The 18,140-nt window shown below is 37.3% G+C and overlaps 1 protein-coding gene across 1 annotated transcript; it reads right to left on the reverse strand.

Annotated features, from left to right (window-relative positions):
* Window positions 1-1,452: 1,452 nt before the first annotated feature.
* LOC140153651 (isatin hydrolase-like) lies at window positions 1,453-12,832 on the reverse strand. The gene is made up of 4 exons (XM_072176451.1): window positions 12,723-12,832; window positions 6,961-7,220; window positions 4,366-4,513; window positions 1,453-3,485 (listed from the first exon to the last, which is right to left on the reverse strand). Exons 2-4 carry the CDS (start codon window positions 7,152-7,154, stop codon window positions 2,970-2,972), a joined length of 858 nt encoding a protein of 285 aa, XP_072032552.1. The 5' UTR covers window positions 7,155-7,220; window positions 12,723-12,832; the 3' UTR covers window positions 1,453-2,969.
* Between the last annotated feature and the right edge of the window lie 5,308 nt (window positions 12,833-18,140).

Raw genomic sequence — 18,140 nt, forward strand, 5'->3', positions numbered from 1 at the left:
GAGGCTTCATTTGTTTCGGAGGCTTCAATTGTTAACGGAAAGTTTGTATTGGGTCCCATTTTCAAACGGTGATATATATCTCCACGATTTAAAAACAAGTGACTTGAGGATCTACTTTGCTACATTTTGATAAATAGATTGGATGAGCTCTTTTATTTATATTTGCCCAAGCTTGCTGAACAGTTTGTTTCGGAGGCTTCAAAAAAGTTAACGGAAAATCGGCTCTTTGAAGTCAAGATTTTATAAAAAATTTAAAAGCTTGGAAATCGGCTAATTTTTGTTACCCATTTCAAGTTAAGATATCAACTGTTATGAATCAAAGAGAAGTGAAGAAATAACCAAGAATTATGAACCAAAGCTATAGAGGGTATTCATTACTACGTCATTGGTGTGATTGCTCATGCATACAATTCCTCCACATAGGCTGTTTAGCTTATTCATGAAAGTGGCCTCTTGACATGATATAACAGTAACCTTTATGTCATTAGTGAGGCCCACTTACAATGTTCAACACAAAGTGAACAATGCTATAACTTGGAGGACAAACAAACGAATACCGCCAAATTCGACTGACGTGTGTACAACGTGGGAAGCTATGGGGAAATTGAAGACTCGCTCTCTGATCATGCATGTGTTTATGGTTCGGTTAGCGGTTACTTAGCAACTCTCGTTCCGCTTGGGTTTATTGCATACACTCTATTCAGCATCGAAGTGGTTACGTAATTCTCTTGGTTACCGGATCACGCTATTTTGATATGCCTTCAAGTGCCATATACTTTGTGTGGTGATTGTTTCGATCGTGGTTCATAACTCAAGCGCGTGATCCCGTTGACATAGTAACATTACGTAACTTCGATACTGAATACCCATCAAGTTTGTTAACAATTGTTAACGGAAAATGAAGCCTCCGAAACGACAAATATCGAAGTCCGGTTCTCAAAAATACAGGGCTGTTCACAATTAAATCTAATGCGGCAGTGTTTACTGAAGATATGACCGTACTTTCAGGATAAGAAAAATTATCCATGAACTAACTGATGAAAACACAGGGTTTTACAAAAATGTTACTGTTTTTTATAGTTTTTCCAAATGGCAATATTAAGTACATTTAAGCCTGCTAAAACTGAACGCAGTAACTCCCGAAGATGATTATGCTACCCAAGGTAGCTGCTAACTAGATGACTTATGTGGCCAAAAATCATGGAATTCTGTGGCTTTATTAGAAGTTGCATTTTGAGGGCCCTTTATCTTTCAAAGTAAAGGAGTTACAAGTTTTCTGATGCCAGATTTGAATTCTACACAAATAAGTACCCCAGGATACATACTTTTCAAAGTTGCAAAAGGTTCCCTTTATACATTTGGACCTCCAAACGTTGTCTTTCGCGTTGCGACACATTTTTTTACACAAACCCCCATAAATTTCAAATTGATGCCACGGGAAAACTAAATGGAGTATGAAGCTCAAATTTTCGGGATTTTACTTTCTCATCAATATCTACCACCACACAGAAAAAGAAAAAATTGAAGAGGTGCTGCGGTGCACATCCCTGGAGTTGACATGGAATGGCTCTACGGATCAAAATGTTAAAAATCCAAAGTTACACCCTTTACCGTGAAAATGACCATAAATGAACAAAAATATCACACTTGCACCTGTAATATGACAAAATATGGTTAATATAGTACAGTAGAATTACTTGGACTTGCAACAAGACAGTCATTAATGTCAACATGAGAGTCAATAGTGTTCCTGAGAGACGTGATAATGGTAGGAAAATCGGGAATACGGGTTGTAACAAACATTTATACAATTTAGAAAATAGTATTTAGGTAAACATGTCACTTATTGATTGTATTAAGTTTTACTTGGTCATCTATGTGCGTAGCCATTTCAAAACGAAAATCACCAGAGGTGTCGTATATGTACTGCACAGTTTCCGCACTTGATAGCAACTGGAAAATTGACAAACTAGACGCGTTCAAAATGGTCGACTGCAGATCCGTCGGATAACGCTTTTTCAATGGGAAATGAACTTTGCTGTTTGAATGATGTCACGATGAGGTTAGCATTTATTCCGTATGAAAAGTGTGTTCCGACGGATCTGCACTTGACCGGCCTCCGATCGAAAATTATACATTATGAACCTATATAATGTGGATGCTATAATAACGCGGTAAGCTTATATATAAGGGAACATTATTAAACCCAAAATTACAGGAACGGAAGATAAAGATTGTCTTTAAAATACACTACAGGATAAATCCGATGAAAGTTTATAGCCAATTGTCTATTGCTGTAGTTTGTTAGCCCTCTTTGAGCATGTAGAATAACAACAGATCGTGAAAATATAGGGGGGGGGGGCTGTTTTGTATGTTTGTCCCCCGGGGTTTATCCCTCTCATTCAATGGATGGAAGAGTATAATTTCAGCTACAAGATTTTGTTACGGTTGTTAACCAGATTTTTCACAAAAAAGTACGAGAACAGCTCTACCCTATGACCACCCAAACTCGCCTTAACTCTGCCCTTAAAAGGGCATTTCGTGATCCACAGCCTCATCCCCCCCCCCCACACTTTTCTCCAACAAAAAAATTAAGATTTTATACCACTGGATACCTATGGCTACATAATGTTTATGTACCAAATATTTCTTGCAGATTAATTAATTTAGCAAAAATATCGTTAAATTTGAATTTCGTTCTGGTATACCAGAACGAAATTACAACAGTGGCCTATGGAGCAGTGTAATACACATAATCATGCATAACTCGCAAACGCAAAATCGGAATCAACTGACATTTTGGGAATAAGCTTCTTTCGTGGATATCTACTAAACATGTCATAAAAAGAGGATGCTAGGATCACGAAATACTCCTTTAAGTTTGCTTTAGAATAACACTTAAATAGGTCGTTACTTGGGATATGTAAAATAGCTTAAAATAATCCTCCGATATTATTCAGTTTATATCTTTAACCAAAGTAATAAAATATGACCATGAAAATGATCAAGCATTTGCTCGACCAATTATTGGTGGCCCCGCTAACCGTCGCGAAAACTCGAGATGGACTGCCACTCCCGTCGTATATCTTAAAAGCCGCAACATATATGATTGAACCACTCTCTGGGATGGAGTCCAAGTTTGCAACATTTTCCATACCCGGAATATTATTTTCACCGATCAGTTGATGAACCGGAAACGTTGTCGTCCGCGCGTAGTCAAACGAAGGCGTATCCCCACCGAGGACGTGTATATTTCGGTTTTTCAACAACCAATCAACAGTATCCTCGTGCCAACCAGGAAAATGGAACGTAGTGGTATCTACATGGTCCTCGCTCCCGAATACAAGGGTCTTGTTAGGATATCTCTGGGACCATCCAGCGTTCATAAAAACGACCGCACCGTCAGGAATTTTGTTGTATTTGGTTTCCCAGTCTTGGATATCATCTAAGGTGACTCTGTAGTCGATGTTTTCCTCGACCTTTGACTGTAAATATGGTAATAAATCAAAACGGTTTCAAAATAATGCGAAAATCTTTAACTATTGTTAAATAAGTACTCACCCCGCATTGATATATTTAAAATACGAAATGCGACTGAAGTAAGTTATTGTACGGAACGCACCATTAGATTCTCGGGGGAAGCATGGGAGTTTGGGTCAGGCAGAACTGTTTTTTCGTCTCACTAGTGGGCGAATATTTTTTTTCTTCAAAAAACTCCCATGCCCTCCTGGAAATCAAATGGTGCACCCCTAACCCAACACTAATCTCGTACCTAGATTCTTGCCTGCAAATACTCACCTACTGAATCTACTGAGTGTGTATGGGAGCTCGTCGGTGATTTTAATTCTGGACACGCTTTCGCCAGAAAGGTGGAGAGAAAACTTTTCAGGGGGTAACAAATTGACGAAAATTGTCAAAATGGGCTAAAAAGTACAAAAAGGGCTTCAAATATTAAATATCAGGGCTTCTCACAAGACTTCTCACAGGGAGAAGCTGCCCCACTTCCTACACCTTGGCTACGCCACTGTCTAGGGATAATTATAATAGTGGTGCTAAATAATTATAACATAGCCCTATATATAGGTGCCCACCCAGTAACCGGTGCTTCATATCCTAGACTGAACCAGAACCAGTCCTTGTATTCATAATTCTCAGCATAATTAGCATAGTTGGGACTTCTATATGAAACAACAACCAGTTTCTGAATCTTGCGATTTCCAAACGTAGCATCGAACGTACATGGAATATATTCATTCAACACGTACGTTTGGAAATCGCAATCTCTCTTCTAATAACAAACAGGTCCCACTAGTCGGATCTTTCAGTTTTATTTGGTTCATAAATTGCCGATATCAAGTTAATTACCTTCACATTAATTATGACTCCTGGTCCAACAAGCTTCTCAAGCGGGATTTCGTGCACCCTGAGACCACCTTCGGTGACTCGGACATGACATGGAGCGTCCATATGTGTACCACTATGCTCTGCCATTGCAAAAGAATTCCATTCCAACCTAAAAAAAAGGCCATTATAAAAATAAAATTATTATACAATAATTAGTAAAAATGATCTCGGGAGATTCGATTCCGTAAGGCAACAAGACGTTTGGGTATCCTCGTCTGACCAAACGTGCTGCGCTTTCTGACCCGACCCCATTTTGTTTTAACTTTATACCATGAAAATCTCGATACTTATTCACATCTTCAATTATTTTCGTATTATGCCATTACAACAAGTTGCAATAGAGCGAGTGACAAACTCTAATGAGCTGTGACATCATCACCCAATTTACATCTCGCCGTGAATAGTGTATTTACTATGGAAATAACAACTCTCCTTGCTCCACAGTGTATCGGGAACTAACCCTTTATTATGCTAAATACCAAGTTTATGTGTTGAAGGCCACACTCTCTATACCTCAGTAAATATCAACAGAGGATCTTCCTATTTTCCGTGTCAAAAATGACCCCGAATTTCTAGCGCACTTGTGTATAATATTTGTGTAATGGTTTGCCAAATATGGGCATATAGTGGTCTATTTATGAATATTGCATGGTACCTGAAGGCAAAATACCCGGATGGTGTCCAAATTTGGCTCGAATATACCTTATGGTCGATATTATCGAGTGAGTTTGATATTTTTATGAATGAACTGTAGTATGAATGGTAGGACACCGCCATCCACATTCACTACGAAACAGTGAAATGCTTGGTTGAAATTACACCAGGTACATTTTTTTCATGAATATATGAAGATAACATATTCAAATCAATATTAATTGTGATATTTTGGCCTAAATACATTTGTTTAGCAAGATACGGTTTTCGAAAGGAGTGGATACATGCAGTTGGCCTATAGTTGAGTGTGTGATTATTACGTTGTCAATTTGCCACACACGGGTGAATGGGAGATGTCCTCCAACTTTTCCTAATGCTTATTTATTTATTTATTTATTTATTTATTTATTTATTTATTTATTTATTTATTTATTTATTTATTTATTTATTTATTTATTTATTTATTTATTTATTTATTTATTTATTTATTTATTTATTTATTTATTTATTTATTTATTCATTCATTCATTCATTCATTCATTCATTCATTCATTCATTCATTCCCCAGGCAGATCATGTTTACCTGGGAACCAAGGGAGACCAGTGCATTAATTGAAGACTTTAAGATTCTAAGGTTTCCAAAATATGTTAGATAGGGTACGATTGCAAGGTTTAGCAGGGAGCAGCGTAATGTAAATATTCTCAGGGTTACTAAAATGTGTAGATATATGATTGCAGTCTGTGATGTAAAAGCAAAACCTGGAACAAGATCTGGAACACCCTAAACGGTCTATGCAATGTGTATAGTGTACCCTGGGGTGGTAAATTCACAAAATAGTTTGTCAAAATAGCTTGTCACCCCCCCCCCCCTTTGGCCGTGCCAAAAAATCTTTGCTCTCCCCTTTTGACGTGCCCAACACCTCTGCTCCCCTGACGTGCCAAACAACCCCCCTTACACATTTTATGGGGTACCATATCTAAAACATCAAATTGTCTTATTGCATGAAATTGTTCATATCTGAACGTGTTCATAACGTTTCCTACAACTTTTAAGGGCATAGTATAGAAAGAACGTCTAAAACACCTGTGTCAAAAATCGCTTGCCCCCCTTTCGATCCGCAAAAATGCTTGCTCCCACCTTTTGGCCTGCCAAAAATCTTTTCCATACTTTAATTCACAACCCCGGGGTACACATGATTATTGCACCACTCCTAAAAGATCTACAATAGTGCGAACGTAGCGAGCAGAAAATTTTGCATATTAGAACGTTTCCGCGCTGTTTTCCTAAGCCTTTTTTAGAGCGTTTTCTTTAAAAGGTACCCCCACGAATGTGTACCAAAAATCCCTTTCGACATGCCAAACATTGCTTACCCCACCTTTAACCTGCCATTAGCCAACATTTATTACCCCATCCAGGGTCGGATCCAGGAATTTTTGATAAAGGGGGCGCCTTTTGGTCGACGACGAAAAAAATGTGTTAAAGGGGGTTACCCCCTCGAAAACTCAACGGTTTTGGCCCATTGTTTGCTGTTCATGGCCGAATTGGTTCCTTTTTTTTAAATTTCTTACAATTGTTGTATTTTAAAGTTACCGGCGCCATTTGCTAGTCAAAAAATAGAGGGGGCGCGCGCCGGCTGCGCCCCCCCCCCCTAAATCCGCCCCTGCATGGCATCTCTTTTTGCCTATCTGGGGAATGATAATTATTCTCAGCTCCAACACGTTATTATATATTTTCGAATCTTATTTTCCAATCATAATTTTTGATCATCAAATTTCTAGATTTTATGGCCAAATGGACAATTGTCCACCTCACTTAATGGACAATTGTCCATCTTGCCATAAATTTGATGGTCAAAAATTATGATTGGAAAATAATAAGATTCGAAAAAATCATTTACCTACCAAACCTTTCCCCCGGTCAAGTCTTCGTTGAACCCTCGTTGAAGTATGGTAAAGTTATACGCAGGATAAAACGGCCAAGCTATTGCATCCTCGCTTTGCGCGTGAGTAAGATCAAAAACTTTGAAGTCCAATGCATGAATCGCGTTAGAAAACAGAATAATGGAGAACACCGCAATAGCTACCACTCTCAACATTTTGTACAGCTTGTTTGCAATCTCACATAAACTATGCTTTGCCGAAGTCTGTATTCAATCACGTTCCTGTATGCAAAGGAAAAATATATACAATCACGAATGAAATATACTAGATACAATTTATATTTTATGCCTAATAAAACTAAAAGATATAGTGTCAACAGGCTGTCAATAAATGTCTGATTTGTTGACCCTCTTTGACAATAAGAGACCCCGATGTTCAAATTTATTAGTCATAAAATATCACAGGCATAGAATCTGTGCATATATTGATTGCGAAATGGTCAGGATTTTCATAAAACCAGAGAAATCTCTATTTTACTTTTGATAATTCTTATAAATTAGACTATGCAATTTTGATAAGTAAAAATAGGGCCTATGTTATTATTAATCATGATGAACGCATTCCGTTGAACTCAAAATTATACGGATATGTTTATCAAAATTAAATAAAGTGTTCAATAGTAAAATGGTCATAAAGAGGTAAAAGTAATTTGAATGCAACATATTTTGCATAATTAAAATGGCTCACTATCGCGAATGCCTGAGTGAAGTTAAACAGAGGGAGTATGGTGAATGAAAAGATCAGATGTGAAAATCTATCAATTGCACACAAATTAATAAAATAAGAGTTTTATGTTTAAATGTAATAGCCAGAGTATGCAAAATGGGCAAGTGGACTACGGAGAAGTCTACTTATAGGCTTTTTCAAATATATGTTGCTTCGCTTTTTAATTTTAGGGCTAAATCTATCCTAAATCATTTTGCATACTCTGGCTATTACATTTCCTTTAGTATGTGTAATATTAAACATAAAACTCTTATTTGTATTAATTTATGTGCAATTGATAGATTTTCACATCTGATCTTTTCAGTCACCGTACTCCCTCTGTTTGCTAACTTCACTCAGGCATTCGCGATAGTGAGCCATTATATACTGCGCCAATAAAGTATCCTTACAGTTAGAAAAATAATCACAATTTCAAAACTGAACAAAATTGGGGTAAATTTGGTTGCTTTAATAGATGCACTATCTAATTATGCACATTATGACACCACATTGAATCCAATGTGACTTCAAGAAGCAAAGTTACAAGCATTTGATTAGATGAAGGTCCCGTTTTAAAAGTGACAAACTGGCCTATTCAAAACTCCACACACTAGACATCTGGTTTGAGAGTGGTGAATGGCTAATTTATGCGTTTGGCTTTAATTTAAAACAAAAGGAACAAAAGAACTGACAAATAAAATGAAAGTTATGAAAACTACAGAGAAGCAAAAACTGAAATAAAAACCTGCTTTAAATAACGCTTCATTGAAGAAACTTTGAAATCTCTTTGTTGCGCTTGTTGGAATCTTTTTGCGCCTTACTATTGGCCAGTTTGTCACTTTTAAAACTGGACCTTCGTCTATTCAATTGCTTGTAACTTTACTTCTTGAAGTCACATTGGATTCAATGTGGTGTCATAATGTGCAGGATTAGTTAGTGCATCTATTACAAAAACAAATTCACCCCAGCATTGTTCAGTTTTGAAATTGTGATTATTTTTTTAAGTGTAAGGATACTTTATTGGCGCAGTATAATAGCCCGGGGTTACTAGTTCCTTGATATCTCAGATTTGCACCGACATGTCGATGTCGTCCCGGGCATGTCGTATGGATTATTAAAATGATAAACACTAAAATTTAGCTGTTTGGAGAACATTAAAATACATCGTATATGAAATCCTCGGTTCTTTCTTTTTCTAGGGTCTGTCATGTAGGTGGTTTTATTATCAAGCATCAATTTCTCAGATTATTTGTGACATGCTCAAAACGCATTGCATATCAATGGACAACTAAAAAACAGCACAAAAATCACTTTTTTATGATTTTAATGCTGGTGGGGAAAGTTTTTTTGCTCATGTAGTGGGGGAAGTTTTTTTCTTCAAAACTTCCTAACCCCCACCTTGAAGTCTAATGATGCGTCCCTAAGGGATCGGATAGCAACGCACTACAGATACCGTGCAAACGGAGCATATGAGGGCTTAGAGCAAAAAGTAGCTATGTCCACTTTTGGCCAAAATGAGTTAAGTCCACTGTAAGCCCAAAAGTAAACAAAAGAGGGCGCCCTAGCAATGTCAATAGTGTTTATGTCCAAAAGCTGTTTTTTATATTTAGGGGTGGTGCAACAGAACTGGCTATATCCAGTTTATGTCCATAAAGTGTTTTTTGGGTGTTTTTTTTTAGCATGTCCAGCTTGATTAGGGCCTATTATTAGGCCTACACTCTCTCTTCATGTTGAGTTACATTGTGTCATCAGCAACTGGTTGATGGGTCCTGATATAAATGCCCAGTTTTGTTTGTAAAATAAAATTTGAAACTTGAAAATAAATTACCGATGCCTTTTATGTCCAGTTTTTCACTAGAAGTCTTACTATAATTTTTGGGCAAGAAGTGGTTATGTCCATTTCGGCCATTTTGTGCCCCACCCAGTGGACCAATAAGTATGATACCCTAGCATCAACTTTGAAACAGTACTGGTAACAGATATCTGGAAGATTATTGTTTATGCTAGATTTTCTGATTTTTCAGCTGTGATCAAACTTTCAAACTCCCTTTTCTCAGAATGCCATTTTTGGACATAGCTATTTCTTGCTCTAAGCCCTCGATATCAGACGCATATCCGCGAAGGAAATGCATTCTGAATAGGCCCTACGAGGAATGTCCTTCTGATATCAAATAATAATTGTGATTTTTTTGAAATCGCAATATAACAATATAACTTTATCAATTTAATGATATGTACTTAAAGTGTATGTATAATAATGTAGCTAGGAGGAAAAGCCGTCCATCATTTGAAAATTTTGCTATCCGCCCCCCCCCCCCAAATAAAAAGCGTCAAATTGTGCTAGTTCAGTTTGCAACATAAGATCCGTTTTAATAATGACTATTTAACTTTTTTGAATATTGTTTAAAAGTATGTTTTGTATGTTGATGGAGCAACATACCCCGGGGAACATACCCGCACCGCAACATACATCAATAGGTATCGGACGGGTCATCAATGAAGTGTTAATTCTCCGTTGGCTAAACGTAATATATTTTGACATTTGGCGTGGACTGGTAGGTCAATTGTAGATTCGCCACGCCTTTTTGTGCTTAAAGCCATAAGGCGCGTGAAAGTCGATTCTGAGTCACTTTTTGGTAACCAAAACCACCCGCGTCAAATTTTCAAAAATGCCAAAATAAGTCATTATTTTCAAAGCACTGAGTGAGATCAGCTGCGAGATGGGTTCAAATTTGATTTCATGCGGGGGTCAAACAGATGTGACTCGGCACTTATGGTGAACCTACTTGATTATTATAATTGCCATAAGGGCGCATTACACCAAATCACTACACAAAAGTGCATAATATTATTATTATTATAATGAGTTCCGAATAATTCCGGTTAAAAGTACATATATATTGTAGGCCTATATATATAGCCTACTGGAGACAATTGGGACCATGTTCTTCGTGAGGTTGGCATTTAAATGAATGAGTAGTAATTACGAAAATAGCTATGAAATTATACAAAAGGGCCCTTAGCCAGAAATCAATTTCACAAGAAAAGTAGGCCCTCTCTGAAGCGCCAAGGACCGTTCACAAACACTTGTAAGGGGGGGGGGGCTGATGAAAAAAAAAATCGGGCCCCCCACCTTTACAGACCTCGAAAATTTCAGGGCCCCCCTTTTTGACATGAAAATTATAGGTCAACCCCATAGAAAAGCATATAAACTCAATTTTTCCAGGAAAATTTGTGGTCATTTTTTTCAGGCCCCCCCCTTAGGAGGGTCAAAAAATTTCAGGGCCCCCCTTTTGCATCAGGCCCCCCTTACAAGTGTTTGTGAACGGTCCCCAACAAAGTTAGTAGGCCTATAGTGTTAATCAGTGTAGAGATAACGGTGTCGCTTTTCAACATTGTAAAAGGGAGTGTTCAGAAATACCTTGGTGGATGGATTGAAAATATGTAGGGCCCGATGTAGGGATGTCATAAAAAGAGGGGGTCAAAAAGCTTTAGGTCCATTAAGAAGGGGCAAAAAGTTTTGGGTTCACGCAGAGGGGGGTTAAAAATTTAAACATGAAAAATATATTTTCGAACCCCTACCAAAGTATTTCTGAACACTCCCTAATAAAAACTAAATCTATAAAACTTGCACTTGAAATGAAAATTACATTTGATACAGGGATAACGTAAAACAGTGCAAAAAATTATCACGTATGCGGCGAGGTAAAGTGGTGTGCTCCCCATAACGCTGGTAACTTTACTAAACTTGACCTGAAATGAATATTTACCCACGACCTCAACTACATTGGAATGTATACATCGTGTGTGAACCGAATGACAGATTTGAAATATGAAATGATGATCTAGAGTCCAGGTTAACTAAATCAATCAATGTGCATTGACTTCACTAAGAACGAACTTTAAAAACGAGTTTGGTCAATTTGTTTCAAACCTGATTTTTTGGCATTTGTAATGTTAATACACATCCCAACTTTAATAACACCGCGGCCTACACTTTATTGGAATCAACCAAATTCATTTTATTTTTTAGGACAACAGATGAATTTGAATTAAAGTCATGATTAATTTATGCCCCATGGAACACCGCTACTAGATAAGATAAGGTTTTATTTCAAACTCTAATGGTGACCCGCAGGTCAAATAGTTAGAATTGTACATTAAACACAACTAAAACAGACACAATGCAATTTGCAGGCAGCAGCTTAATCAGCGCCAATATTGCAACATTGAAACAAACAACTATACAAGCATCCAATCCAACCCAACTCCATCCCCCCAGTAGGCAATGAGGATAAAGTGCCTTGCCTAAGGACACAACACGTTGGCACGAGCGGGGCTCGAACTCGCAACCTATGGATTATGAGTCGGGCGCCTTATCCACTCGGCCATATATATATATATCCGGGGGGTCTTCGAAAAACAATTTACGGGGATGTGCCACGCAGACTTTCGTATGCCGACTTTCTCTATACGTACTTTTTGCTGATTTTGATTTTGCCACCCATCAGTATACCAATTTTCCACAAAAAACACCCCAAAAGCACCCAAATTTGCCCTAATTGGGCGCTTTTAGGGCCACTTTTCCCCAAACGCGCCCAATTGGGCGCATTGGTCTCCACCGAAAACCCACCCATTGATACCAAAATTGCTGAAAAGATACCCCAAAACCGTGGCACATCCCCGTATACCTTCAACCAGGGAGAACCCCCTCCGGGATATAGCAAGTGAGTTACCTCATCAGTTTGGATTAAAATAACCAGAAAACTTAATCTGGCAGAATAACAGTTGTTACTAATGATATTTTATAAATATTTGGCAAAAAATAACCAAACGTTTTGCTATTGCAGAAGCAATATTAATTCATGATAATGAGTGGGAAAGATTGTGAATTATAATTAGGCCTACTCACCAATTTTCATGATAAGTGAGCGAATAATACCCAGAATAAAACAATGTTGGATGAAAGTTTTGAAAGCAAAATTAAAATAAGATAATAAAGACAATATCTGACATACCTGTAGAAAGGGTGCGTTGTGATCCGGGTTATGTTTTATCCGTCCAAGTTTTAGCAGCGTGTGTGTGTTGTACGGGGCAAGCAGGTTTTCAGGGGTGTGGGCCCGGGTATGGGCGATTCCATTTTTAGTAATAGGGTGTTAGTGCCATTTCGCCTAGTAACCTATATCCTATTGGAGCATCACATGTGTTTGAGCCCCGGTTTGAGCCCTCATTCGATGTTTACCATGTTTACAAGTTTAACTTAGGAGGGATTTCTTCGAAAGTCTTACACCTGAATCCAGAGCTCACGGTACGGAGACTTCAAGACTCTCAAAGCAGAGAAGATCAGTGAAAGAAGGATACGCTTCGCTGGACAATGCTTCAGAAGTATTAAAGAGTGCAATATTGTTAAACCTGATCTTGTTATGACAATTTGATTGGCAAGGTCGTGTGCAGAATCATGTTAGCTCCAACATGAAAGTTGATGCATTTTCAAAAGTTGCAAATCAAAACAATATAACACAATACAAATACCGCATTTCGCACTTAAGGTGGTTATGGAGGCATTATAAAAGTGCTCTAAGCATGTTTTAAACATATTGATTGAGTAGAGCAAAGTACACTGATCAATATGCCTTTTGTTTGGAGCCAATCGGACATACGGTTTTCAAAATATATCAATTTACATTTTCTTTGTATCTTATTGTTTTTATCTATAATCAATAAAGTTAATGAGCTAAAATGACTGGAGAAGCTCATTTACATATTATTTTTGCCAATATTTTGCTAAAAATCCATGCATAAATGTTCATGGTACTTTTATTTTGCATAATTTTGCGCTGAGACTTGGTCAAAGTGTTTCTAATATGTTCTAATGTATTATATAGTGAAGCCGCCCCCTAATTTGCATATTTGCATAATTAATTAGCATTTATGCAAATTAGCTCATTAATTATGCAAATATGCTAATTAGAGGGCGGCTTCACTATATGATACATTAGAACATATTAGAAACACTTTGACCAAGTTTCAGGGCAAAAGTATGCAAAATAAAAGTACCCTGAACATTTATGCATTGATTTTTAGCAAAATATTGGCAAAAATTACATATTAATGAGCCTTTCCAGTCCTTTTAGCTCATTAACTATATTGATTATTGACAAAAACAATAGGATACAAAGAAAATATAAATTGATGTATTATGGAACCCGTATGTCCGATTTGCTCCAAACAAAAGGCATATTGATCAGTGTACTTTACCCTAGTCAATTAATCTGTTGAAAACATGCTCAAAGCATTTTCTAATTTACTGGCTTTATTCCTTCATACGATTTTTTTGATCTTATTGACCTTGATTTATACAAGTTGAACTCAAACACCTTACTCGGCACGTAAACCAACTTGATTATTAGGCCTATAATTGCTTATTAAAAGGCGCATTGTGTCAAATCACTGCACAAAAGTGCAATAGTAAATGAGTTCCGAATTCCAGTTAAACGTACATGTATATAGATGAGTTGAACTCAATGTTTATCAACAAAAGCTAACAAAGGCAAGGGACTGGTAATCGATATGCTTGAGTGAACCCCATGCAACCACTACACTGTTCAATAGCCTTATTGTGATGTGGCGGGATTTTTAAAAACACGAGCCCTGAACAAAATATGATGCGCGCGCATACTGCCAGGCAAAAAACAATGGAAATTGAATTGATGCGTGCGCATACTGCCAGGCATTGACGTCAGAAGTCAACTCATCTATACTGGCGACAATTGTGGTGTCTTTAGGGACCATGTTCTTCGTGAGGTTGGCATGTTCTGACTTAATGAAAGATGCTAAGCTTATTACTAGTAATCACGAATAGAAATGTGAAATTATACTTAGAGCTCCCTAGCAACAAATCAATTTCACACACAAAAACTAAATCTATAAAAACATACAAAGTTGAACGTTAAATGAAATGAAAATTATGAAAAACTTAATACAGAGAGGTGAAAAAAATATTATCACGTGGGTATTAGAAAACTTCGCGTAAAATATGCTAAATTTTACGTGCTTTTCAATATAGAGATTATTTTGTAGGTAACGCTGAAATTTTACTTTTAAGAAAAACGGACTGAATCACTGATATATTATATACCCATGAATTTAACTCCATTGGAATGTCAACAAGATCGATGTCACAAGAGGTGAACCGAATGACCGACTGCACGAAGAATGGACTTTTTAAAACGAGTTTGGTAAACTTGTTTCAAACCTGATTTTTTTGGCATATTTGTAATGTCTACACATGTCACCGCGACTTACACCTAATTGGATTTAGCCAAATTCATTGTGTTTTTAGGACCACAGGGCAAGCTTGAATTAAATTCATAATTATGCCCCTAAAACATCGATTGCTATTAGATTGTATAGCAAATGAGTTTTCTTTCATTTTACCTTATTAGTTTGGATTAAAGGGGCATTTCGTGATCAACAGCCTTATCCCCCACTTTCCTCAACAAAACAAAAGCAACATTTTATGTACAAAATATTTCGTGCAGATTAAATCTTTTTGCAAAAATATCGTCAAATATGCATTACGTTTTGGTGTACCAGAAAGAAATTACAACGCAGTGGTCTATGGAGCAGTGTAATGCACAAAATCATATACTCGTCTCGGAAACAACTAAAATGTGATGCGATCAAGCAAAATCAGTCGGAACTCGGAAATATTAAAATTTCAGTTTCTTATAGGATAGTAAAAAGCATTTACAAATCTGAATTTGGCAGAAAACCCCATTGAAAATAAACAACCAGTTCCAAAGATATGAGCAATTACAAAATATTCGGAATAACATCTTTTCGTGGTTATCTACTGAAAATGTTTTCGAATGAGGATGCAAGGATCACGAAATAGTCATTTAAACCGGACATTTAAAATGACCAGAAAACTTTTCTGGCAGTTAAGGGGTGGGGTATGAACGTTTGGACAGTATTTATTGTGGGACATTAGAGCACATCAGACATATCGAATTGCATTCTGAATACGTAGAATGTCCTTCTGATATCAAATAATGTTGATTTTTTGAAATTCGCAATTTAATACACATTTTATGGCAAATCATTAAAAATTGATATTTTTGATATTTAACATTACTCGAAGTAAACTTTATAGATCTGATGATTTATACTTAAAGTGTATGTAGGTGGGATGAAAAGGCGACGATCAATTGAAAATTTTGACCTTTCGTATTGAAAATATGGATTTTTTTCCCAAAAACACACACAAAAAAAGTCTTTTGGGAAAAAATCCATATCTTCAATATGAAAGGTCAAAATTTTCAATTGACCGTCGGCTTTTCCTCCCAGCTACATACACTTTAAGAATATATCATTAGATTTATATAATTTACTTCGAGGACTGTTATATATCAAAATTTGAAAAATATCAAATTTTTATAATTTGTCATAAAATTTGTATTATATTGTGATTTTCAAAAAATGAAAATTATTGCTTCGTATTCAGAATGCAATTCGATAGGTCTGAGGTGCTCTCATGTTCCACAAAAATACTGTCGAAACGCAATAAACGCTCATTCTAGATCCCTAAAAGCTGTTTCTAATGATATTTCATAAATATTTGGCAAAGAATAACCAAATGAAAATTTGTATATACGGTTTGCTACTGCAAAATCAATAATTATTAATTCACGAGTTGGATTGCGAAATATAATTACTTCCCAAATTTCCATCAAATTCCATAATAAGTGAGCGAATAATACCCAGAATAATACAATAAAACAATGTTGGATGAAAGTTTTGAAATTCAAATTAGAATAAGATAATCAAGACAATAATATGGAAAGGGTGCGTTGTGATCCCGGGTTATGTTTCATATCCTTCCAAGTGGTAGCAGTGTAAGCGTGTGTGTGTTGTCTGGGGCAAGCAGGTTTTCAGGGGTGTGGGCCCGGGTGTGGGTGATTCCATTTATAGTAATAGTTAGTGTTAGTGCCATTTCGCATAGTAAACCATTCTATTGGATCATCACAATGTGTTTGAGCCCTCAGTCGATGTTTACAAGTTTAACTCGCGCGGGATTTCTTCGAAAGTCTTAGTGTTCGTATCACTCTCCTATTTGCTTTCAATGATGATTTTTGCTGAACCTTCCTTACTTACCTTGAGTTTGTCCATATAGACGAGGGACAGAAGGGGTGGACGGACGCATCCCTGTCGGACACCAGATTTCACGGGGAACCATTTTGAAAGTCCTGTCCTTGTCCTGATGGCCCGCCTGACGGTGCATGAGCTGTCTTTGTACATAGCTCTAACATTGTCTAATAGCTGTCCCTTCACTCCGTACTCCTCTAGCGCGACCCAGAGTTTATCCCTGTTGACCCGATCAAAGGCCTTTTCTTGGTCTATGAATAGTATGAATGCGGTGTATAAGCCCGGTGTATAAGTCCTGGTCAAATTCAATGCTCCTTTCACATGTCTCAGTGCAAGTATCAGTGCAACCTCTGTTTTTTTTAAAGCCAAATTGGGCCTCACTTAGTTGACATTCTACAATAGGTCCGATTCGTTTTTCCAAGATCTTTGCATACAATTTTTCAACGTGGCTGAGAAAAGAAATTCCTCTGTATTTCGCGCAATCTCCCCTACTTCAGTTCTTCTTCCAGATGGGTACATTTATAATAAATTTGTTGCTCCCTGCCAGTATTCCGGTACTGCCTTCTCCTCCCAGCCATTGTTGAACACTTGTCAACCATGTCACTAGCTGCTATATCTTCACACTGTGATCTCCACAATGCGTTGACAGCTTCTGATGTGATCTCATCCGTCGTTCCTGATGCGTTGTGCTTGTGCTATAATAGTTCTATGGCGTTTTAGTATGGGTGGATATGTTTCTTCTGGAAACCTTGGTTGGAAGAGTTGCTGCTGCTGTGAGGCATCACTTGGGTTTATAACCCTTCTAATATCGTCCCCATCTGTTGGTAATTTCAGTGCCATCTCTGAGGGGCCCTTCATCCCGTTGTTTGTTTGCCCTCACTGCTTTGAAGAAGTCTCTGGTTACCATAGGCTTTTCAGGACTGCTACTCTTGAGACTCCTTGATAACCTTCTTACAGTCGAGCCCATGCCTCCTTGTAACCAATGTAATCCACATCTTGATTTGCTGTTATTTCTGAAGGGTTTTTTCTTCTCCTGGACAGGCTGCTTTTACTGTATCCCCCGGGACTGTATCATTCCACCAGGGTGTGCCTTTCTTTTGGACTTTTGTAACTCCACATTATTTTCTCCTTCATTATGTCTGTTTACTCTGTTAGTGCAAACTTAAACCAAGTCCATTCTTCGTCCATGGTGCATTTATTTTCCTTGTAAAAGTGGTATGATTTACATTGTTTTTGATGCACCACTACGAAACGAAAAATCCAGATGAGCAATGGTTTTTGGGGTTGTG

The sequence above is a fragment of the Amphiura filiformis genome, chromosome 5 (assembly GCF_039555335.1).
Source record: "Amphiura filiformis chromosome 5, Afil_fr2py, whole genome shotgun sequence".
Taxonomy (NCBI): domain Eukaryota; kingdom Metazoa; phylum Echinodermata; class Ophiuroidea; order Amphilepidida; family Amphiuridae; genus Amphiura; species Amphiura filiformis.

Bases quoted from the DNA above. Each gene is read 5' to 3' on its own strand.
- LOC140153651 (XM_072176451.1), bottom strand. From the start codon at position 7,154: ATGTTGAGAGTGGTAGCTATTGCGGTGTTCTCCATTATTCTGTTTTCT. The intron at 4,514-6,960 runs GTAGGTAAATGA...CCTTTTTTTTAG, and splicing joins TTGACCGGGGGAAAGGTTTG to GTTGGAATGGAATTCTTTTG. The intron at 3,486-4,365 runs GTAATTAACTTG...CCATATTTACAG, and splicing joins GAGTCATAATTAATGTGAAG to TCAAAGGTCGAGGAAAACAT.